We start from the raw sequence: 25,206 nt of genomic DNA on the forward strand, positions 1-25,206 counted from the left end.
AAATGAATCTCAACCTACCTCCAGTGCCCACATCCATGCAGGTGGAAATTTGGGCTTGATAATGTCTCAGTTCCCTTCAGCACTCAAATTATAAGAAAAACCTCAGCAACATATCATGAAGGAAAAATACCTTAGGTTTCTCTCTGAATATTTATATAGCACTTTTCTTATCCATCTCTATCAATGGAGTGATTCCCAAAAAGAAACACTGCACTTTGTGACCAGAAAAATTAATTATGGAAAAACACCTTAGAGCTGAATTTCTATCTAAAACATATCAGTCTCCAGCAGAAAAATATACATTTGACTTAAGCTAAATAATAGCCTCCTATGAAAATTTAGGATTAGACCCCAGCCTACAAATAATGTGTCATGTAAACCTTATACCGGAGAGTGAGAAGAGTGGCAATATTATTAAAACAAATAAATTCTGTTTTTAGCTGCTAGCTTTCCAAAATGGGAAGATTTTCCATTTAAAAAATTCTGAATTTCCATATTCTCTTATAGATCCAGAAGGTCTTTCAAACTAGACTAGCATTTCTTTCTGGCAACCTTCACAGCGAGCATTGCCACTGGGGGTCTGGGGCACATTTCCAGTTGGTCACAGTCCATCCTCAGCTATTTCACTGGCCCATGGAAAGATTTAATGACACCTGATTTAATTCTTGCTTGTAATTTCCCCTGAGACGTCAAACTTCCAACTCTTCTCCTACACCGGTATGTCATCTCCATGCCCAGAGATCCTTAAAATGAGTCTTATCAGTTAAAATGACACAGAGATCACAATAAAAATACCTTTTGTTTTTAAAGAAGTTACTTCTACCTGTTCCAGAAGCTTTAGAAACTTCTTCTGCTGTTAGAAAAACGTAACTAAAATGGACACAGACATAAGCCAAGTATAACTTTATATTGTTCTTGGTAGAAGGGTAGAAAATCCCCAAGAGGAGCAAGAGATATGTTTTTCCTGACCAAAAAAAAAAAAAAAAATGGTTTTCCTTCCCACTAATTTATTTACTATTTCACATTAGTTTTCAGATCTTTTGTTAGATCATAATAACCTTCCATGGCAAACCGGAGGAGACAAGTAACTAAAATGTGTACCATGACACAGTTTCGCCACGTCAGATGAGGAGCTCTGGGACAGAAATGGTCCTGATACAGAACTGCTATCAAGAAAGAGGCGTAAGTGATACTGGAGCCAAAACTTTTATTTCAGACAGGTGTACTCTAATATTGGTTGATGTGAAAGTGAAAGTGTTAGCTGCTCAGTCTTGTCTGACTCTTTGCGACCCCCTGGACTGTAGCCCGCCAGGCTCCTCTGTCCATGGGATTCTCCAGGCAAGAATACTGGAGGCGGTAACCATCCCCTTCTCCAGGGGATCTTCCTGACCGAGGGATCAAACCCAGTTCTCCTGCATTGCAGGAGGATTCTTTCCCATCTGAGCCACCAGGGAAGCCCTTGGTCAATATGAAACCACCAGGAATACAAGTCAGCTCACTGGGTCACTCAGGGTACAGTCTTCAGTTAATTTATCCTGGCAGACCCATGAGAGGCCATCCTTCTCAAGGGTGGGGGCACCCAGGAGCCTGAGAGGACTTTTTGTCTGGCTGGGAAGCCGTCTGGTCACACCTGCTCTGAACAGTTTCCAGGCTAAAACCATCTCTGCTGGGCTCTGTGGGTGGATCTCTGTGGTCTCGATCAAGCATCTGTCCACGTTCCGAGGCTGTCCCAGCACTGCTTCCCTAGGCAAGCCTGGACCTGCCTGCTGGTACCTCGGCAGCTCATCTTGTCCGCAGACAGGGTGGCTTCCACCTGGGTGGGCACACAAGTTGGGCTGCTTGGTCTCGTGAAAGGATGTCAGCCCCACCATCTGTTTGTCTGGCTTCCAAAGACAATGAATCCGGCTTTAACCAGGAACGGAGTCAAGCTCTAGTCAGAGGGGACAACTTCAGATCATCTGCAGTCCTGCTTCCAGCCTTGCCTGGCTCAGCAAAAGGGATGAGGGGATGGGTAACTAAGATCCTGCATCGCTTCAGTTTTATAATTACAGTACTGGGAGATGAAATTCTTGGACCATTTTAGTGTCCTTGCAGAACTGATGCCCTTGTCATTGCCCCCAACTTTCACTGACTTTCTCAGTAAGAAGAAAATGAAATCTGCACTTTTCATAAGAGCTGTGAATTGCATCACTCATATTCCCTGTAAAAGAAACTCTTTTCAGAACAGACTGCCAGACAAAGCTCTGTTCCTGCAGAATTAGTAGGCATTCTCCCCGCTAATAATGAGCTTCTCTTACACTGCCAAGAAGCTGAGGACAAATGTTGTGCTCAGTTATAGCAACTATATCAACCGTTAAGAGTTAGTTGCAGTTCTTGTCTCTTTTTTTTTCCTCACTCCTCTCTCTCATTTTTATCTTATTAACCTTATTGTGTAAAATAATCATCAGTTATTCAAATACTAGTGATAAGTTGATTAATTGTGACATTTCTTATATTCATTACTCAATATGTGGTTGCCATTATGATCAGTATGCTGGTACAATAGGGTCATTTTATAGTTTTCAAAAGATGAACTAGAAAATCACTTAATCCACGATGTTTTGTGTGTTTCAAAGTGACTGTTTACAAAAAGTAAAATCTTGCAATTCCAATTCAACACAAAATTATCTTTTTTCCAGATTATCTCTTTTCCTCTTTTCCCATTATTTCGGGTCAATCAAGCTTTCATTGACAAATAGTGTAAAAAAAAAACTTCTGATGATTAGCCCAGGACTTAAGAATTCTAAAAAGTATTCATGTCAGCACAAATCACAGCATAGCACACTTTTGAAAGCTCCTGGCTTCCGATCAGGTCAAATCATTCCACAGGAAGAGAATTTGGGGAACTGATATTTTTGCTCTAACTTCCAGATAGATCAAACGTGGCACAGGGGGAAATGAGCACCAAGCATAATGTCAAGAAAAAAGAATGATTCAAGTGGTAAAATTTTAGGATTTCTGGGAAGGTCTGTTTTGATATTGGCACAATTTTTCGGCCCACTTTATAGGCTGTGGGAGTAAGGTGAGTGATAGAAGGTGAAAAACACTTCCAATTTTGCCTTCACTGGTTTCACGTCACATGTGAACCTTTAGTGGCTTTTATAGAAGGTTAGAGATTATTTCCTTTGGAGTTAAACTACAAAGATATTGGTGAAAAGGGATTCTAGTCATAATTGGCCATGTGAAGTCACAATAAAGAGAAGCCATTTTACAGAAAGGAAATGTGAGTGCATCAAAAAGTCCTAAACAAATCTCTTGTAGAAACGTTTAATTCAAGGAATATATTATAGCTAGAAAAGATGCATATTTTGGAGGTACCTAGAGAATCAAATACATGGAGATGGAAAGTAGAATGCTAGTTGGGGGAGGGGAACGGGCAGTTGTCATTCAACAGGTACAGAATTTCAGTTTTGCAGATGAAAAGAGTTGTGGATTTGAATAGTTGTGTTGGTTGCACAATAAAGAGAATGTACTTAAGGACACATACTGTACATTTTAAATATGGTAAGATGATAAATTCTACTATGTGTATTTTACCAGAATTTTAAAACAAAGAAAAAGAGAAGGTATGTATTCTGTAAAGGTCTTGCAATTAAAAATGAGAAAGACAGTGAAAAGAGAAAATGGAATACAAATTGATTGATAACCTCCAGAGACCATGGGAACTGTTGCAAACAATCTTATAGATAAAATGGACCAGGACTATTGGAGAAAACAAAGTTTCAGAACCAAGATCATGACCTGAGTCACAGGAGCTAAATCTGACCCATCACTGCTCAGCACGCAAATGTCCAGTATCCCAATCAGCTGAGCGCACCAAGATGGAACCATGTACGCCAGGGAAAGGGTATACAGAGGCTCCAATAAGGAGAACCAGCACCCTTTTACATCCATGCTCCTAAACCCGCCAACTTTCCAGTGCCACACTCAAGTCAGATTCTTCTGCTTTTCTGTACTTCCCAAGACCTATAGAGTCTACTCTCCTTCAAAGCACAATTGAGGATAGCCACACAATAAAAATTAAAACAAAAATAAATAAATAAAATAAAAACAGACAGCCAAGCTCTAACTATGTGTTATGCATAGGTACAATCATTTTACATGCATCAGCTCATTTTCACCTCACAGAAACCCCATGAGAAAGGTTCTATTATTATCTCCTTTTACGGATGGGGAAACTGAGAGAGCGAGGCCTCTATTTAACTAGTCCAAAGTAGCAGGGGCAGACGAACTTCAGAATAAGGCTCTGAACCCTCCAAGTCATCCTGCCTCATAACCTCTGTGATTCCCAACACAAACTTCCAAAGAAAAGGAAATATTAATTTGTTGATCCATCTAAGCGTTGCTATTGACACATGATTTTTCAATTTGGAAAAAATATATAATGAGAAAAGAAACATTTTAGGCACAGTTTTCACAATTCCAGAATCCTCCTAGGGTACCTTTAAAAAGAATTATCCAGCCCTAAAGAGCAGAGACATTACTTTATCAACAATTACTTTGTCTAGTCAAGGCTATGGTTTTTCCGGTAGTCATGTATGGATGTGAGAGTTGGACTATAAAGAAAGCTGAGCACTGAAGAATGGATGCTTTTGAACTGTGGTGTTGGAAAAGACTCCTGAGAGTCCCTCGGACTGCAAGGAGATCCAACCAGTCCATCCTAAAGGAGATCAGTCCTGGGTGTTCATTGGAAGGACTGATGTTGAAGCTGAAACTCCAATACTTTGGCAACCTGATGTGAAGAGCTGACTCATTTGAAAAGACCCCGATGCTGGGAAAGGTTGAAGGCAGGAGGAGAAGAGGATGACAGAGGATGAGATGGTTGGATGGCATCACCGACTCAACGGACATGAGTTTGGGTGGACTCTGGGAGTTGGTGATGGACAGGGAGGCCTGGTGTGCTGAGGTTCATGGGGTCACAAAGAGTTGGACTCGACTGAGTGACTGAACTAAACTGAAAGAGCTGAATAATTCTTAAAATAGTACATTCAGATCTAGAACTTTCAGGAGCAATAATAAAATCTGTATGGGGAAGAGAGAAAAGTGGAAACCTGCAGCTACTGATGTTTAACTTCTGGGACAGATTCCCCATTAACTTCTGGGGACAGAGTCTATGCTTTGCTGTTCTGTCTGTGTCTGCAATATCACAAAGCTTGTAGGAACACAAGTTGGGGCGGGGGGAGAGAATCCTGCACAGTTGTTCTTGGAAACATGGATCCCCATGCTTGAGAATTCCCTTGAAGAGAAGTGAGGGCACTGCAATGGGCCGAGCAGTCTGGAGAGCCTGACCACCCCTCTGTATGTGTGTGTATTAGTCACCCAGTCACGGGACTGCACCACTCTTTTTGACGCCATGGACTGTAGCCTGCTAGGCTCCTCTGTCCATGGGATTCTCCAAGCAAGAACACTGAAGTGGGTTGCCATTCCCTTCTCCAGGGGATCTTCCTGACTCAGGGATTGAACCCGTATCTCTTGGATTGCGGGTGGATTCTTCACCATCTGAACCACCACGGAAAGCCACCTGTCTGTATCAGATCAGGTCAGTTCAGTTCAGTTCAGTTCAGTTCAGTTGCTCAATCGTGTCCATCTCTTTGTAACCCCATGAACTGCAGCCCACCAGGCCTCCCTGTCCATCACCAACTCCCAGAGTTTACCCAAACCCATGTCCATTGAGTCGGTGATGCCATCCAACCATCTCACCCTCTGTCGACCCCTTCTCCTCTTGCCCTCAATCTTTCCCAGCATCGGGGTCTTTTCAAATGAGTCAGCTCTTCACATCAGGTGGCCAAAGTATTGGAGTTTCAGCTTCAACATCAGTCATGACTGCATGGATCACAACAAACTTTGGAAAATTCTGAAAGAGATGGGAATACCAGACCACCTGACCTGCCTCTTGAGAAATCCGTATGCAGGTCAGGAAGCAACAGTTAGAACTGGACATGGAACAACAGACTGGTTCCAAATAGGAAAGTGAGTATGTCAAGGCTGTATATTGTCATCTTGCTTATTTAACTTATATGCAGAGAACATCATGAGAAATGCTGAGCTGGATGAAGCACAAGCTGGAATCAAGATTGCCAGGAGAAATATCAATAACCTCAGGTACACAGATGACATAACCCTTAAGGCAGAAAGTGAAGAAGAACTAAAGAACCTCTTGATGAAAGTGAAAGAGGAGAGTGAAAAAGTAGGCTTAAAGCTCAACATTCAGAAAACTAAGATTAAAAAAAAAAGAAAGAAAAGAAAACTAAGATCATGGCATCTGGTCCCCTCTGTATGCTCCTATGCAAAAGCTCTGTACTTCCTCTATTCTACAGCACATAATGGCTCAAAACTACCATGAAGCCAAGGTCAGATCCATAAGGCAAAGACCCAGACAGCCTTGTCCCTGGGCCCCTTAGCTCTAGGCAGTGGGCCCTGGCATGTCAGAGGCCCTCACTCTGGTACTCCTCCATATGAGGCAGCAGGATACTCCCACCTGGAAATCACACCTGCCCTTCTTGACCTAGTAGGACCTCAGAATTTTCTACCCAAAGACCCTAAAGCCCATTCCCTGGGCCTGTGCAGGCCTTTCTGTGGGTCTGTCCTCCTGTTGCAGATGAGCATGTTCCTAGGCACAACTCTGTCTGTGTGTGTGTCTGTGTGTCTGTGTGTCTGTGTGTGTGGTGGTGGTGGTGGGAGGGTCCAAGGTTGCTGTCTGTGGTGCTATTGATGAGTTCAGCTGTGTAGGACAATGATCTGACTGGGGACCTACAACAAGCCATATAAACCGGAGGAGCTGGCCTAGGTCTTATTACCTAGGACCCAGAAAACTACCTGGTGGGAGAACATAGTCAAACCATATTTGTTGATTAACTAATTGACTAGATGAATGAATAAATGGATCAATCAAGCAATCAATCCATGTATAAACAGTCAATGCCTATCCTCCATTTCAGGTATCTGCTGGAAAAAATAACTTTGTCAACAGAATGTCTATGGCGCACTGAACTGTACATGTATAGATATTAATCTACAATAAAAGGAGAGTGCTGACAGACTGGACTCTAGGGTAGGCTGGCATAAATAAAAGGTTCGGCAATGCTTTCAAGTCACCAGGCAGTTAAGCTCTAGGAAAGTTCTGGGTTTTTTTTTTTTTTTTTTGAAAAAGCAATTCCCTGAGAAAATAAATGAGATGGCAAAAAAGTTAAGCCCCAGAGGGCCACCCGGGTTTACCATGAGAGTCAGTGACTCAACCAAAAATAAGACTTTTCTCTTAAGAGTTAAATATTATATGCTCATTCCATAATGACCATTCCTTTTTAAGTTTAAATTTCAAAATACACGAGTCTAAACTATTTTCATTTGTTATGTATATTATGAACATACTGCATCGTGTAAACATAAATAAATGGATGTTATTTATCTCAAGGGAGAATTATCTCTTTGGATTATTCAACACAATCTGTTCACCTATATTCTTCCCCACTCTATTTTTAGAAGACTTGCAAATCTCATATGTCTATCAGTTGCTTTGTGATCAGTTTTGCAAACAACCATCACAATGTCTAAGATGACTGATAATGTCAATTATTATAAATAGAAATGAAGCACCATGAAATATTACAGGATCAGCCCAACACACCCTGATTGCAAAGGTGCAAAAGGACATGCAACAGGTGCTTCATTAAACTGACATACTGTTCACACCCCTGACAAATGCACAGCCTCTACCATCCATACTACAAGGATAAATCACATCTGAAATTTCACACCAGAGTCGCTTTTTAAGTGAAGCGCCATAAATGCAGTCGCAGGGAAAACTGCATTTGATCCACAGGGATATCCATTATTAGCTATTATACAACAGAAAAGGCACAAATCTTCCTCATTAGACCCATGTGTTCACTGGAGATCGAATTTCCCTAATATGACTCTTCTTTCCTAGATTTACCCCTGTTGTTGAGCTGATTGGTTCTGCATCTCTCTTCATCTGCTTACATTCACCCTCCATCTCTTCCCTGTCTCTCCTTCCTGCTGGACACATAATAATCCTGTCTCATCAAAGCTCTTCCTTTCTTCCTTTCCAATGATGCTGTCTCTACGATGAATTGATTTCTTACTGTGCAGGAACCAGCATAGTGCTATTTAATTCCATAAAGGTTATTTATTTAAACAAACATCTTAACCTGATGACTTTATGAAAACCATGTCTAGAAATGTACACACTGACAGCCCAAAGAACAACTTTATAAATACTCTCATTTGGAATTCTAAAAGATAGATTTGTAGGGGAAGGGGATACACACATGTGTGTGTGTGTGTGTGTGTGTGTGTGTGTGTGTGTGTATTTATGTATCTCCTTGTGTCTGTGGACAATAGGGAGATCTAGGACACTGTGCTAGGGAAGAGCAATAAACAAGATCCACGTGGTCCCTGTCTCCCTGATGGCTCAGACAGAAAAGAATCTGCCTGCGGTTCAGGAGACCCAGGTTTGATTCTTGGGTCAAGAAGATCCCCTGGAGAAGGGAATGGCTACCCACTCCAGTATTCTTGCCTGAAGAATCCCACAGAGAGAGGAGCCTGGCGGGCTACAGTCGATGAGGTCCCAAAGAGTTGGACTGAGTGCCTAACACTACTTCATACTATAAGAGGGCATACAGACTGGTAGGTAGGCCTGCATTTACTATATTAAGTGACCTATGATGGGGTTGGGAAACACTGGATGGGGGCTGTAAAAGCACTTGGTAGAGACATATAGGCCAGAGGAAGAGAGGCAGAGGAGGTTAGTCAGAGGCAGGAGCCATGAGAATGGTATTCCCGGCAGAGAGGACAGCCAGTGTGAAGCCTTGGAGGTGAGTGAGACTATAACTCCATAGGGCAATTTAAAACTCAGGGAGACTGCATCATCCTATTAAAGAAAGGGAGAGGAAAAAAATGAGGCTTGAGAAATGTGCTTGAATTAGAGGGTGCAGGGCTTTTATGACTTATTAAGAAATTATGAGATTTTAATATACAAATATAAATGCTGTCTTAGTTTAAAACATCGATATTATGTGGGGGGAGCTAGGAAAGCAGTTCCTAAAATGCATGTGGAAAAATTAGCATGTAAGAATAATCCTGAAAATTCTGAAAGTAATTTATGAGTAAGACTAATACAAGCAGAAAATACATAAATATATGTGAAATTTCAGAAGATAAAAAGTTTAGTGCTAGTATGTAAACAGACAAACTGTTTAACAGAAGAGGATAGATCCCAAAATAAGCCAAAACACAAAGATGATCTTTATACTTAACCGTATCAGAATTCATTTAAAATTTAAGTATTTAATTTAAAATTGTTATTTAAATTAGTGAGGGAAAAGTTGAATAATATAATCAACGGTGTCAGGAGACCTGATAGACTGATTAGCTATCTTGAAACAGTTGTTTTTACTACTTCACATTTTATATTTTAAAAATCCAGATAGAGAAATGAAGCATGAAATAGTAAAGGTAAAAGAAGAAAATATAGGAGACTTATTTTATACTCCTATAGAAGGAAAGACTCTTTTTAGCCACATTTACAATACAGAAGTCATAAGGCAATAATAAATTTTACTACAAAAACATTTAATTCTGTGTTACCAAAAACTATGATCAACATCAGAAGACAAGCAAAACATTAGACAAAGCATAAATTTTCTTATTGCTAAATAGATTTTAGGAATCAATTTTTTGAAAAGGTCACCAATCCAATAGAAAAAGAAAATGCCTAAGGGATATACAGTTCACAGAAAAAGAAGTACAAATGGCTTGTTGTGTGTTAGTGGCTCAGTCTTGCCTGACTTTTTGCGACCCCATGGACTCTAGCCCACCAGAATCCTCTGTCCATGGGATTCTCCAGGCAAGGATACTGGAGTGGTTTGCTATTTCCTTCTCTCCAAGGGATCTTCCCAACCCAAGGATTGAATCCAGGTCTCCTGCACTGCAGGCAGATTCTTTACCAACTGAGCTACTTACATATATATATAAAGATTTTTAACAAATCATAATTAAAGAATTGCGAAATAAAGTGATGATGCTACACTATTTCCCAGAAATGTGATTGACAAAGGTCAAAGGTTTTGATAACAAACAGTATCAGCTTGGCTGTAGAAAAACAGGTGCTTCCAGTTTGGGTGGCAGAATAAAACAATGTGATCTTTTTGCAAGACAACTTGGCAATATCTATCAAATCACAAATGTCATGCACATGCCCCTGTAATTCAAATTCTAGAGACGTTTCCTATAGATAAAATTATGCAAGTGTGAAAGAACTTGAACGCAGGGTGTCCAAGTAAAAATTAGTCCAATGAAATCTATTCCTCAATGACTACTGTGTGAATGTGAAAAATAAGGTTGCAGTACATATGCCGATGCATGCATGCTTGCTAAGTCCCTTCAGTCAGATCCAACTATTTGGGACCTTACGGACAGTACCTCGCCAGGTTTGTCTGTCCATAGGATTCTCCAGGCAAGTACACTGGAGTGGATTGCCATGCCCTCCTCCAGGGGCTCTTCCTGACCCAGGGATGGAACACACATCTCCTGTGGCTTCTGCATTGCAGGCGGTTTCTTGAGTCACCAGGGAAGTCCCACATATGCTGATACAGAAACATTTTTAAGATACACTGTTAAGTAAAAAAATACTAAAATGTAGACAGTTATATACATATATATGTATACATAAACATACATATGTATATACATACCCACATATGTGAGTAGACTCATATGCTTGAGTAGACTACTTCTAAAAGCAGGCACACAAACTAAAATCAAAGTTTCTACTGGAGAAAGAGACATAGGGATTGGCCAGTTGGAACCCATGATGGAAGAGAGACTAACTTTTCGGGATATACTTCTTTATACTGTTTATATCTCTTAAAACATTCAAATATTAATTTTAAAAAACTAATTATGAATAAAAGTCCATATAATAGCGTTAATGCATTTCAAAGAAAAAAAATGTGCAAAATCACTTTAAAGACTCAGAAGGGCTCCCAGGCTTGAGCAAGTCTTGGCTAAAGGCACTAACCTTTCTAAAGAAAGAACGTGTCAGTCAGAATTGGTGCTGGGCAGTGAATAAAGGCGAGAGAAAGGAGTGTCCATCCAGGGGACACAGGCCTGGGCCAAAGTACTTCAAGTTCTGCATTCCCCTTTGTAAAGGCTCTCCCATTATGGAGATGGATGCCTCAGGCAAGCTTAACTTAATGCCATTTAACATTTTAAATGCAGAATTAAGTGCCCTTGCTCTAATTCCAAGATCACCAAGCAAGCTTCCAGTTAATAATTTGTTCTCTTTTATAGATCTGCTGGTGTAGAAAGCAACTGTTATGCTGACTGTGTGTCTGAATCTATGTGACAGTTATATGTTTTACTGTATAGCAATATAGTAATAATCTGGTTTTGTTTTAACCTAAAAAACCACAACTTTGGGCTTTATTTTAAGAGACATGGGGAGCCATGGGGTGATTAGAAGCAATGACATAAGGTCAGCATTTTGGAAAGCCCACTCCAACATAGTGTGGTGTATGGATATAAAGAGGGTAAGACTGCAGACCAGAATGCCACATAGGAAGCTGCTGCATTTTAAGCAAAAAATGATGGTGGTTTTGAGTTAACTATTTGGTTGTGTAAGCATTTGTTTGATGTTTCTTTCTCCTCCCAGACTTCAAGCTTGGTAAGGAAAAGAAACCAGGTCAATCTTGCTTGCAACCATATCCCAAGTACTTAGCATGACACAGAGCAGATCCCAGTTAGTATCTGTTGGAAGCAAGAATAAATGAATGAGGGAATCTGGACAGTAGAGATAAAAAGAATTAGACAAATATAAAAAATATTTAGAGAAGTGAATTGGCAAGATAACTGAATGAATACAGGGGTTAAGGAGTGGGAGGAGCCAAGGTTTTGCCATGCAAAACAAAACATTTTGACCAAGTGGGCAGTGGCGCCATTCATTAAGGTAGGGAACACTGGAAATGGGTTTGGGGTGACCATGATGATTTAATTTGGAAATGTCAAGCGTGATGCACTATGACATATCCAAGAAGGATGTTCAGTAGACAGATGACCCAAAGGTCATCACTATAGTTGATGGGGACAATTATTAGGACATCAGGAGAATGCAGAAGGCAACAGAAGTCGTAAGTGAGGGTGACATAGCTCAGGAAGAGAAGCAGCCCTAGGACAAAAGCTGAAGAGACATTGACTTTAAGGAGAAAAGCAGAGAAAAGGAAGCCTTTAAGTAAGAAGACTGCCCCCAGCCAGATGGTTAGGGAGAAAATGAGAAAACCTCATTGACACCAAGGCCAAAAAAAGGAATGCTTCAGGAGGGAGTGAGAAATGAGGCCAAGTTCTGCTAAGAAGCAAATAAGAGAAGGGCAGAGAAATTTGCCTTAGATTAGTTCTGTGAAGGTCTTTGGGATGCAGTGGAGTGCAAGTTTGATGAAGCAGTGGATTGAGATTGGATTCAGAGGGGAGGAAATAGACAAAATGCAGACCAGTCTTCCAAGATCAGGAGTCAAAGAAAGAGAGAAAAGGGCCAAGACTAAAGGGACCTGGAAGGAGAAGAAGGGGACAGAGCTAAAGGAAAAGTTTTCTAAAATGGAAGGGACCCAGTCCTGCTTAGATTCTGACACTGACAAGAGGAAGAGACTGAAAATTCAGACAGGAGAGGGCAAGTCATCAACAGAGAAAAGTTAAAGGGGATGGGTTCTGTCATAGAGGGGGAGTGATTAGTTTTAGCCAAAGACACTCCTACCCTTCCCATGTACTGGAAGGGAAAGGTTGGTTTCAGATACAGGCAGTGTGTTCATATGGAATATAAGTGGATAAAGCCACAAGAACATCACGATATTGACAGAGAAAAAATAACCAAACTCAGCTGGGCTGTTGTCATCATCGAAAGCAGGCATGCGGATTGCTCACATCCCGTCTACACGTCCACGCCTCCCACTATTAACAATGAAAAGTATGCACATTTGGGAGGAAACACCCTCTGTAATTGGTCCCAGGTCTGGCTGAAGCTGAAAACAATCGCCACATAAATGTGGGTTTTAGCCTCATGTGCACTGACTGTCCTTATCACATTATATTAAAATTAGATCTCTCTCTCTCCCACTATGTATAAGCTAGTGGGAGAGGCTACAGAGGCTTCTTGCCTCAGTAAAGTACCTAATGTGTCTGTAGCATCACCAGTGTCCTCAATAAACACTAGGTAAACTGAACTAATGTTTGCACGAAGTTTGACTTAGATGACAGGCGGCCCACATGACGATCAGGAAACGTGGTAAACTATTCCAGCCAGGACGAAAATGAAACTTGGTGAAGGCAGAAAGATGAAAGTTGATTTCAGGCAAGCTCCTGCTTAGGGGGTCATGGAAGGTGAAGAGTGGCAAAAAGGCAAGCCAATTAGAGATCCTTCTGGAGCAGCAACCACAGAAATGGACCAAGAGTGGACTGAAAAGGTCAGAACACACACACATGGTAGCAGGTATTCTGAGCAGATGGAAACGGATGGATTAGCTGATGCAGTTGCCCAAAAGTGCAGGTAGACAGTGCATGCTAAAAACACCAACCTCCAGGGTGGGGGGGAGATAGCTGTTTCAATGGGTGGGAAACCTTGGGAGCACTGCCACACAGGCTGGCAAGGAGAAGGTAATCTGCAAAGCCATCTAACCTGAACCAAAGCGGTTAACCTAGAGAAACTCACAGATGGGACTCTGTTCTTTAAGATACCTAGAGACCTGGAGCAAGATCTAGGTTAGCCCTGGAGGAGGAGGCAAGGGTGAATTCCAGAACAGAACAGAAAAGACTGGCACCTGTGGCTGCCTGACTCAGAATCACAGAATTTTTTAGAGATTAGCATCCAACTAAACCCAACCTTCAGTTTCAGGATGAGGGAACTGGCTGATGAGATTAAATGGTTCATCCAGGATCCTGAGTTCTGAAACTGTCAGAGTGTGGACTTGAACCCCAACTCCCATCTCCCCATCCAGTTACCCAGGGTCCTTTACGCTGCCCCCTCTCTGAGTGAGTTGACCTTGGCAGGCCAGTTTCAGTTGGAACCATGGTGGTTGATCCACGGGTTCTGCAACCCAAGACTTCTTCACTGTCCATGAAAGGGGCTTTGCAGCCAACCATCTGCCTGAGCATGTGTGTGCCTGTATGTTGGGGGCAGTGTGGAAGGGAATAAAGAACAGAAGAAGGAGACTGAAAGGTCACAAAGGGAAAAGGCCAAACCCAGGAGGGCAAGGGCAATACGATGGCGTGCACGTGCTAAGTTGCTTCAGCCATGTCCGACACTTTGTGACCCCATGGACTGTACCCCGCCAGGCTCCTCTGCCCATGGGATTCTCCAGGCAAGAATACTGGACTTGGCTGTCATGCCCTTCTCCAGGGGATCTTCCCGACACAGGGACTGAACCCACGTCTCTTATGTCTCCTGCATCGGCAGGTGGTCGGTTAGCAGAGGGGCTGTGAAGTAAGGCTGAAAGCAGACCAACAAGGCTGTGAGGTTGGCTGGGTTTTCTCTGGCTTGCCAGAGAACTCAGCGGCCATCGTGTCAAGCTCTCTGCCCACCCCAGTTCCCAGGCCGGCACACACATTCCAAGACAAGTGTGCCAAGGCCGAAGAAGGGAAGCAAACTGTTCCCACTGTGAGCCACAGTCAGAGGATTCAGGCCCAGGCCCCTCTGCCACTTCGCAGCAGGGGACTCCAGGGCACATGAAATAGAAGCAACTTTTATGGCAAAGATTAGAGTTCACAAGAGCCCACCTTCTTAAACAGCACCTTATTTCAGAGGTCGAAAATCAAAACTCTAATGTCTTTTGGTTTAAATAACACTATTGTAGAACTGTTCAAAAATATTTTTTTGTTTCTGTTGAGAATTGATCAAAGAGGACAGACACATGGGTTTCTGAGTAGCTGGGTCAGCTAAACCAGCACGGAGTCACTGCTCTGAAGCTTACAGATTTCACCTAGAGAAGACCTTCTGTCAGGTCCTCGTTGAGAGAAATCCAGAATGAGTAAAACAAAATTAAAAGTCTGAGAGGGGATATAATATATAGCATGGTGACCGCAGTCAATACTGTAGTATATTTTTTGAAAGTTACTAAGATAGTAGATTTAAAATTCCCATCACTAGAAAAAAAAAAAATTGTGCTAACTATGGGTGGTGATGGGACTTCCGAGGTGGCGTGGTGGTAAAGAATCCATCTGCCAATGTGGGAGATGCAAGAGACTCAGGTTAGACCCCTGGGTCAGAAAGATCCCCTGGAGTAGGAAATAGCAACCCACTCCAATATTCTTACCTGAAAAATTCCATGGACAGAGGAGCCTGGCGGGCTATATAGTCCATGGGGTCACAAAGAGCAGAATACAATTGAGAGACTTGTACACACAAACACACACACACACATGTGGGGTGATAGATGTTAACTAGATTTATTAAGGTATTCATTTTGTAATATATGCAGATATTGAAAATCGTGTTGTAGGCCTGAAACTAATATAATGCTGTGTGTCAATTAAATCCCCAAAATGTCTTTCTAGATGGTTTAAAGAAGCAAATCTTCAATTGTTAGAAAAAATTTTACAACTCAAGATACTTAAGTCTGAAAGGCCCACACCAAGTAGAGTTTTATACCTATATTTATATATTCATAGACACATTGTACACACAAATATAACTCTATGTGTCTGCTCTGTTCAGAAAATGATTGGAATACGAAAATAATAGGAAAGGGTGGGCAATAATAGGTCATTTTTTGCAATAAAAAGAGGGATTCTAAATGATGTATGGTTATCAAAATTTTTATTCTATACTAGAAGATCCCATATTCTCCAGGGCACACAAATCATTTACCTCTTAAGAGTACAACAGATGACGAAGGAGAAGATGATGTTAGAAGAGAAAGATACAAGATGAAGCCTCAATCCACCTCCTTCCCACTACTGTGCTGTTTAACTTGTGAACTTTTATTTGAATAACTACACTTCTCCTAAAATTGCCTGTACTCTCAAGGCCAAATCTGAACAGGCGGGTCTGAGCAGACAAAGCCCTACGCAAGACTCTGCATAAAATTCTATCCTGAATTACGCTCAGCTTGACCAGAGAACCCCAGGCAAGCCAACCAACCTGACAGTCCCTCTGAGGTTGTCAGGACCTTCCCACCTACTTCAGAGCGAGGTTTTAAACCTAAATAAGCAGATGTCTGTAAAGTGCTCTCCAGGACCCTTGGGGAGAAGCCCTGTGTGAAACCAGAGGTGTGTCTCAGAAGTGTGCTTGTACTGGAAAAGGCTTAGCACAGGCCACATACAATGTATAAAATGGTAGCAGAATGAATTCCGAATGGGAGTCAACAACTTAAGCTTGCTCATTGGCTCAGCTATCCATCTTGGGGCAATCAGAAGGCAGAGGCAAAGAGAAGGCTGGAAAGAATAGTACACTCTGGCCACAGGACTTTCATGGGAGCTAAGACAGTCGCTGTATACAAGGCTGTGGGTTCTTCCACCCACATAACCACCCCTGACTGTGGCAAATCCTCGGGGGCAGCAGCCTCCATTATGCTCTGTCTGCTCTGCCCTCCCTCCAATCCTAACCTGCCCGGATGGTCCAGTAGGTGCAAGGGCAGCGTCTCTCATGGCAGCCAACTCATGAAGGCCTTTCTCTGCAACCTAGCTTTTGTGAAAGTGTTAGAGAAGAGGAAGAGTTAAAATTAAAACAAACAACCACACTCAGTAAAGTAAACAAAAAGATATATTTGCCCCCATGCAAAGATCAGGCTATTGCTTTGTGATCAATAGTTCATGAACTTTTAACTGCTCTGTCTCCAGTAGAGACAGGTTCCCATAGACTTAGCCAGACTAAATTTGTCTTCACATCCCTGATGCTTCTAAAAGGGTGGGCTGGAGTCAGGTTCAGTCCAAGGAAACAGAACAGAGGGGAGGCCTCCTAGAGGGAAGGTTTTGGCACTACCTTTGGATGCTAGCAGGAAGCCTCTAGGTGCCATGATGTCTTTAATGTGCCATGGCCATAAAAGCAACTCTCTTCTCTGCCCCTCATTCATGCAAGGGGGGTTGAAGCAGAGCATTTCTAAGGCCCCTTCTCCTTCCTTGATCTTGATTTTAAGTCACCCTGTGAACTTGGACTCATCACCCCAGCACTAACATGCCACCAGTCTTCTTAGTCTCTCACATTTAAAAAGACGTGGATGTACTCTGTAATGACCCATATGGGAAAAAAATCTTTAAAAAATGTAGGCATATATATATATACATACAGCAGTTCAGTTCAGTTCAGTCACTCAGTTGTGTCCGACTCTTTGTAACCCCATGGACTGCAGCATGCCAGGCCTCCCTGTCCATCACCAACTCCCAGGGTTTACCCAAACTCATGTCCATTGAGTCACTGATGCCATCCAACCATCTCATCCTCTATTGTCCCCTTCTCCTCTTGCCTTCAATCTTTCCCAGCATCAGGGTCTTTTCAAATGAGTCAGTTCTTCACATCAGGTAGCCAAAGTATTGGCATTTCAGCTTCAACTTCAGTCCTTCCAATGAATATTCAGGACTGATTTCCTTTAGGATGACTGGGTGGATCTCCTTGCAGTCCAAGGGACTCTCAAGAGTCTTCTCCAACACCACGGTTCAAAAGCATCAATTCTTTGGTGCTCAGCTTTCTTTATAGTCCAACTCTCACATCCATACATGACCACTGGAAAAACCATAGCTTTGACTAGAGGGACCTTTGTTGACAAAGTAACGTCTCTGCTTTTTAATATGCTAAGTTGGCCATAACTTTCCTTCCGAGGAGCAAGCATCTTTTAATTTCATGGCTGCAGTCACCATCTTCAGTGATTTAGGAGCCCAAAAAAATAAAGTCTGTCACTGTTTCCACTGTTTCCCCATCTATCTGTCACACATACATTTATACATATATATATACATTTATATATATATGACAGATTCATTTTACTATACAGCTGAAACTAACACAGCATTGTAAATCAACTATATTCCAATAAAAATTAATTTTTAATGATTTAAAAAGACATGGATGGTTTGGAGAATTCAGAGCAGATGCTGAAAACATGCACACAGGACATGATGACGTGGAAGGTCCTTAGATTCTCTCACAGCCAGGCTCTAAGCACCACTCCTTACTTCAGAGCTGATATATAAAGTGAACTTTCTCCACAACTGAAGCTTTGTGGAGCTTCAGAATCAGAGTACAGGGTCCAAAGCCCTCGGTTTACATCTGACAAGTTCAGACCCAGAAACATTAAGGAGCTGCTTTCAGATCACATAATTCCAGCTTTCTGTAACATGGGTGGAGCGGGGAGTTGAACTATGCAAGCTTAGTACCTATGTGTTATTTTTCTCCCCAGGTTTATAACAACCATAAGCATTCATTCATTCCTTCATCTCTGAGATCAATATTTACCATTTCACAGTCCTCTGGACAGCCCAGAGAGCAAAGCAAATGGTTAGAAGGCATCCTGATTATGTGGGCTCTTTTCCTCTTTTAATAGAGATCAATCAGAAATCAAATATGAAGCTAAAATTATCAGGCCACTGCAGGGCTCAGATATCTGCCACCTGGGGGTGGGATTTATGTTTTTAAAACTTAGAACAAATAGATTATGAAAATGATCAATCAACTATTAATAACTCAAGGTTCAGATGTTTTTTTTCTATCCCTTTCTTTCTTTTACATACACCAAACAAGGGAAAAAATTGCCCTGTCTAAATAACCTCTCCCCTAAATCATCCAACTGATTTGTAAACCGTAAGTAAAATCAAAAACTGGCATTGCTATAAGAAGCAGCAGGTTCAATGCTACATTCTACCCTACTGCTTTGAACCTACAAGAATCTCTTTAGAGAAGCAGTAAAGTTAGTTGGGTGGATAATGTCAGGATATAATATTCAATAATGGCTTGATATTGTTTCTTTTCATAACAGGAAGGATGAACAATGAGCTAAAACTGGAGGCACCTGCTTGGTACCAAAGATTTTTAAAAAAGAAGAAGAAGAAACAAAAAGTAGAAAAAGAAAAATTAAATTCCCTTTCCCCAGCTAAAGAAAAAGTCTAGGTTTTATACCCCTACAACCTAGAGATAGTCAAAGCAATCATGCAGAATGTTCCTGGGGAGAAAGAGACCTCAACTCTCAGCTGTTCAGCCAACTTTTTGACTTAGACAATGTCTTTACAAGGGAATACTGAAATAACACAAACAGAGGTTTATGGGATAGAAACAGTGAAAGATCTTAAACAAAACTAAACACAGAGCTGGGGAGCTATGACCACATCATCTTAATTTCCCATTACTTGCTTGTAATAATATATAACCCAGGCTCTTCGCTCAACTCTAGTGCTCTGAATTCCCATAGGGAAATATCACTTTTCGGAGAAGAAAAATAATCAAACACATTTTCCTGTATAGTTAATGAGAGGTGATGGAGAGGGAGAGGTGGAAGAAAGTAGGGTCAGAAGGTCACAGGGCTTTTCAATTGTTTTATCCAATGTAATAAAAACTTCCTCAGTGTAGAGATAGAAGGTATGAAACTGAGATTTCAAATGGCTGTGCTGAGCTGAATTGTGTGAATGCCTTCACTAGGAAGAAAGAGTGTTTTTAACTTGTTTGCAAGTTTTATTGAATAATGAATGATGTAAGTAAGACCGCCTAATTTATTAACAAGTCCAATCTGGCTTATGCAACCACAATCAAAACTTAGGCTGCAGTTCTTAAATGCATGTAAAGCACAATTCAAGGTTCTAGAACTCCCAGTGGAGGGGCTGAGAAGTAAATATCAGAGTGATAAAATCTGATGCCTTTGAATCCTTCTAAATGCCAGAATTTTTTAGTTCAATTAACTGCAGCGGTGGAAAAGCTTACGCAGGTGAGAGAGCCAAATTTATTGTATTAATGACATAACATTACAATTGCTTAACCAAGCCAACAATGAATCGCACACAGAGGCTTGAGCAGCAGAAGCTACAAATCCTATTTATGTTGTACTAAGAGGAAAAATGTTAGATTGGTCTCCAAATATCAATCCCAAATCAGTGAATGTCACCAAAGAAATTTAGAAATAAAAAGTCCCTGCTGGTCTTCATAAAATACGGGCAATACAAAATTGCATGCCCTTTAACAGCCATGTGACTACACTTAGCACTTCTGAACAGTACATTAAAAATGGTTAACGTGGTAGGTAGATTTTATGTCATGTGTTTCTGACCATAATTTTTAAAAATCCATGGCCTATTTTATGTTTAAACCATATCTCTTACCACTGGGTGAGACAGAAGTGTCTTTTGCGAAGCATTTTGACACAGTCTGAAACTTAAATGGCTGATTACATAACTCCAACAACAGACTTTACTCTTGCATCCTGTTTATATGTGACAATAGTATTGTTTGTAAATTTAACTTAGCACTGCTTTGGGATAATCATCTCCAAATAACAGAAGCTGGCACTTTTTGGCAGTGTGACCTTAGGCAGGTGTGATGTGTAACTATAGATGGACATAGACCTAGACATGGGTCACATCAGTGGGTAAAGAATATGAGACAGATACTGTGAAGGGAAGATTTTTAATAAAACAGGTTCAAACAAGGACTCTGAAAATGAAATGTCAGCATGGCTTAAAACATACATGTAGAATCAAAAAATAAAATCCTCCCCCTTAATTAGTCTACAGGTATATTTTTTAAATGTTCTACCATGGCTTCTCTCTGAACCTTAAAAGGCACAGTGAATGTGACTTTTCCCTTGTGTGCTTAGCCACTCAGTCGTGTCCAATTCTTTGCGACACCATGGACTGTAGCCTGCCAGGCTCTTCTGTCCATGTGAATTCTCCAGGCAATTCCCCCAACATATAGATATTGAAAGATTTACTTTTTTTTTAAGATTTACTATTTTTAAGTGATACAGTAAACTGTTTCAGCAAGTTCTAATCACACTTTATTTAGCTACATTTCTCCTACTTTTAAAAAACAGAAACATATAATTTCAGCTAAACATCATTAAACTAGAACTTTAAAACAGGTTATTTTAGGAATACCCCTGGGCCTAATAACAAAGTTAAAAAAAAAAAAAAGGAAAGTGTAATTTGGTTCCAATTGTAGCTGGTATCCACTGGCCAAGAATTGAAGAGCTGTTCAAGCAAATATTAATATGTAAGAAAGAGAGCACAGATGGTGTCATATAAGGATGAGAGTGAAACAAGCCCAACCACTGATGTCATTTTGATATCAAAGCAGCAGAATTCAAAATAATTATATGAAGTGCTTTCCAAACAAGGATCTCAATACATTTTACAGATGAAGACACTGGGGCATAAACTGACGAGGCACAAATAAAGCTGAGGGAATGAACAGAGAAAAGTACTTTTTCTCAGAGCTCACCTCTATCAGCTTGACTCCTGTTTCTAAACTAATTCCCCATTCCTATACACTGAGCTTACACACCTCTCCATTCCCTGAATCTCAAAGGATTTTCAAATCAGAAGAAGAAATTGAGTAGAAATTAGAAATTATGATTACCATTATAAGATGAATAACTGTGACAAATGTTTTAGTAAATGGAAAAAAAAAAAAAAGTAAGCCTGAAAATAGGAACCTGCCATCAGATAAAAGGAAATAACAACGATTGTGAGAACTGATATAGCAAAACTCTACTCAAATCTGTTATTAATAATTTCATATCTATCAGGAAGCTAAGACCACTCAGGCGTAAAATAATATTTTTAAAGTGAGTTTTCCTCCAATTACAGCCTTAAAAATACTAAACTGAAAAAAATAATAATTAGCCCTATGTTTCCTCCTTCAGTATCTATCTAGCACCTAATACAGAATTTTAAAACAATCACAAAAGAAAACAACATCTAACTGTTTTCAGGCACTCCTCATGGTCTCAAAATAGTCTGAAGGGCTCTGAATTCCATATGGCTTCCTCCATCTGACTACTGACACCCCATCTCATGAAAAAGACACAAATTCTGACAAAAGGCCACAGACACTCTGACCAGCCTGGCGAGGCTCTACCAGCCCAAGCCAGGGTCGGCGCGGTCGGGACCCTACCCACCCTTCCTCTCCAGCTCTGCCTGCTGCTCTCCTTGCCAACAGGATTGCGATCTGAGCATCCTGGATCCAGCCTGACAGCTGGCGGCTCCCGGCACATCTCAGCACTGCTGGGCCGGCACGCTTTCCTCTGTTCTGTTGTCATTTCCTTCTGCCTGAGCCCTCTAACAAGAGCATCACCAACAGGACAAACAGCAGAGGCTGGGAAGGCCTCTTACTTACATTAAAAAAACAGGTTGTCTCGGTCAACAACGTTGACATAACCAGGGTGTGTGTTATCCGTGGGGGGGTGGGGGGAGATGCATGCGCACTCGCCAACCGGAAGGCCACAGCCCAAGCCCTACTTTCAACGCTGCCTATGGTGGTGTCAACAGCCTCAAGTAAACCGGGAGAAACTTTGCCTTACAGTCCTTTTTATGGATGAATAAAATATCATGTTAATGAAACATAAAAGGGCAAAGTTGCTGGCTGGGGGAATCTCTAATAGAGGGAACAGGGGAATGCTAGAGAAAGGACTGGTGAGCCCCTAGTTGGTAACAGATTTGTCACAACGCATCAGACGAGGACAGAAATACACAATTCTGCTTCTCCAATGGACCAGGACAAGCTCGAGCACTTCCAGGGACATAGGGGTCCCAGGGTGAAGACAGCATTCATCAGAGTATCCCATGCTGCTTTATCATCCAACCTCCTCCTGGGGAACTGTTCAATGGGCAATTAAGATTTATAATCCAAATGATCTCAAAATTCTATCTCTGGGAAGTCAAGTCCAAATTAAATCAGACCAGGCTTTTAGGCTTCCAAGGATCGCATTTTCTCTTTTGAGCCAGTGCATTTCAACACTCGGAACTTCTCCTCTTACAGATTATTTTCAAGGCCATCTCTGGGTGCAATCTCCTATGCAAAATCTGATGTATAAAATGAAAAAGGAAATTGGTGAACTCCAACTCTCAGAGAAAGAAGCTAAGGGGGAGACACTCTAACTTCCTTCAGCAGATTTTTCAAAAGTTACTTATTTTAACCTCCTTTCTCATAAATATTACTGGAACTGCTCCTAACCCAATATACACAGAGAACCTGATGAAACAAAAATGTCCAAAACTTAAGTTATTGCATATGGAAAGACTAAAGAACACGCAGCAGGGCTTTGAAATATAAAGGGCATAAGAATACTACATAATAGACATCTATTATTTAGAACATTTTAAATTATCACACTTCTCCCAGTGTTAACAGCACCAAGGCAGTGAAACAGGTAACTGACACACGGCCCAGCCCCGCACCTCTCTTCTCTGACTTCTCCCCAGACTTGAGACAACATTCGTGCCCAAGAGGGACCCGCCTGGCCAGCCTAGCCCTAGAGGCAAAGAGAGGATGAAGAAGGAAGAGGACCAGGAACTCACATTTCGGTGATGTTCTCGGGATCTGCACTGGTAGACTCCAGCCTCGGAAATGCCACTATGCCAGGAGAAGGATCGCCGCACCAGATCCGAGAGGCGCTGCACTTGCAGGATGTGGGACAGGCAAGAGCGGCCCTCCAGAAGCCCACAATCAGCCAGCAGAAGCCCCAGAGCCGCGCCATGGCAGGCCCATGCCACCTGGTCCAGGACGACATTCCTAGCCACCAGTGCCAGCCCAAGTTAGCCTGAGTGCGTGTCGCTGAGCTGTCCCGGCCGGTCTCCCCTGCCCGTGCCGAGTGGCCTTTGCCGCGTTCACCGCTCTCTCCTCTCGCTGCTGGTCTCAGGCGCGCAGAGCCGAGCGTGTCAGGGGCTGAGCGTGTCCTGTCGGGCGGCACCGTTCACAGTGGCAGGGGCATCTCGGGCCTTCTCACAGGGGGCGCTCCCGCCGCTCGGAGCTCCGCGGCGGCCGCCGCTGCATGGCCCAGCGAGCCGAGCACCGGCCCGCGGCGCTCCCGGGATGCTCTGGGGCTCCGGCTTCTGGCTAGACGCGCGCTGCGATCCGGGACGCACCTCGGGGCTGAGGACAAACAGATACGCGTAAGGCTGAGCTCAAGTCCCCATACGCCACGAACTGGGGTACTCTCCCTCCGCGCTCGGGTCACCCCCACCGCGAGCCCAGCCGGGATACTGTGGATAGATGGGTGCCCAGCTCCGGCCGGCCCTAGAAATAAACTTGCCCCTCGATGGCACTGACGCCGCGCCCACTGTGCCCACTCTCTCCCGGTGCCTGAGGCCGAAGGAGGGGAAAATGGGGCAAGGGTCAGGATCCCATGGCACCGGCCAGGGGTAGGACTCCTTAAAGGGAGGCGCGGAGACCGCCGAGGACGCTGGTTCCGCGACGGGGCCCCCGAATGATGCTGCAGAATCCGCCACGGCCCCTGGGCGCAGAGGGCAGGTGGCGCGGCGCGTCCCACCTGGGGAGCCGCCGCGGCCACCCCTAGGGGGACAATAAGGGCCGAGACGACGGAGGTCACTGTCCGCGCTGCTCACCCCGGCTCCGGCGCCTACCGCCCGCCGGCGGCGCCTGGGTCCAGGCTCCTCCTGCCGCTGGGCACGGAGCTCGGAGAGCTCGGGCGAAGCAGCGAGCGAGGCTCCTGCTCCAACCTAATTCCGGGAGCCGCCGCCGCCGCCGCCGCCGCCGCCGCCGCCTCTGCTACTGCTGGCGAAGTGACGTGAGGGCTGACGCAGAGCAGGGGCAGAAACTCCAGAAAATTAGTCTGAAATCCAAAAACACACACGCTCACACACACACAAACCCATAACACCCTCCAGACAAAAGCAACAGGGAGGGGAGGGGAATCTGGGGGTGAGCGGGGAGGAGGGAAGCGTCGGTGCCACTGGCCAGAAGCAGACAGCAGCAGCATGTGGGAGTTCACACACGCGCACACCCGCACACAGCCTGGCCGTGTAGACGCGCGCGCCTGTGTGTGCGTGTGTGTGCGTGCATTTAGACCCAGGTACCTCTAAGCGGAACCATTCCCCGGCTCTGACACCTCCCAGTCCCTAATTCACACCCAGGTCTCTTCTAAAATCGCAGTAGAGGCCGTCTCCTTTTTTGAAATGGAAACCGGGCTCGGTTCAGCTCTGAAAAAAATGCGCTGATTCTTATTATAGGAA

The 25,206-nt window shown here is 42.9% G+C and overlaps 1 protein-coding gene across 3 annotated transcripts in view; it reads right to left on the bottom strand.

Moving 5' to 3' along the window:
- The window catches only part of NTRK2 (neurotrophic receptor tyrosine kinase 2), a 382,689-nt gene extending 358,052 nt beyond the window's left edge, over positions 1 to 24,637 (bottom strand). For all 3 annotated transcript variants that reach the window (XM_061163735.1, XM_061163736.1, XM_061163737.1), the window contains exons 1-2: positions 24,580 to 24,637; positions 23,533 to 24,106 (exon numbers count right to left, since the gene is read on the bottom strand). In XM_061163735.1, coding sequence (XP_061019718.1) covers positions 23,533 to 23,744 — 212 coding nt within the window. In that variant the 5' untranslated portion in view covers positions 23,745 to 24,106; positions 24,580 to 24,637. The remainder of the gene's footprint in view (positions 1 to 23,532; positions 24,107 to 24,579) is intronic.
- Between the last annotated feature and the right edge of the window lie 569 nt (positions 24,638 to 25,206).

This window comes from Dama dama, chromosome 16 (assembly GCF_033118175.1).
Source record: "Dama dama isolate Ldn47 chromosome 16, ASM3311817v1, whole genome shotgun sequence".
In the NCBI taxonomy this organism is placed as follows: domain Eukaryota; kingdom Metazoa; phylum Chordata; class Mammalia; order Artiodactyla; family Cervidae; genus Dama; species Dama dama.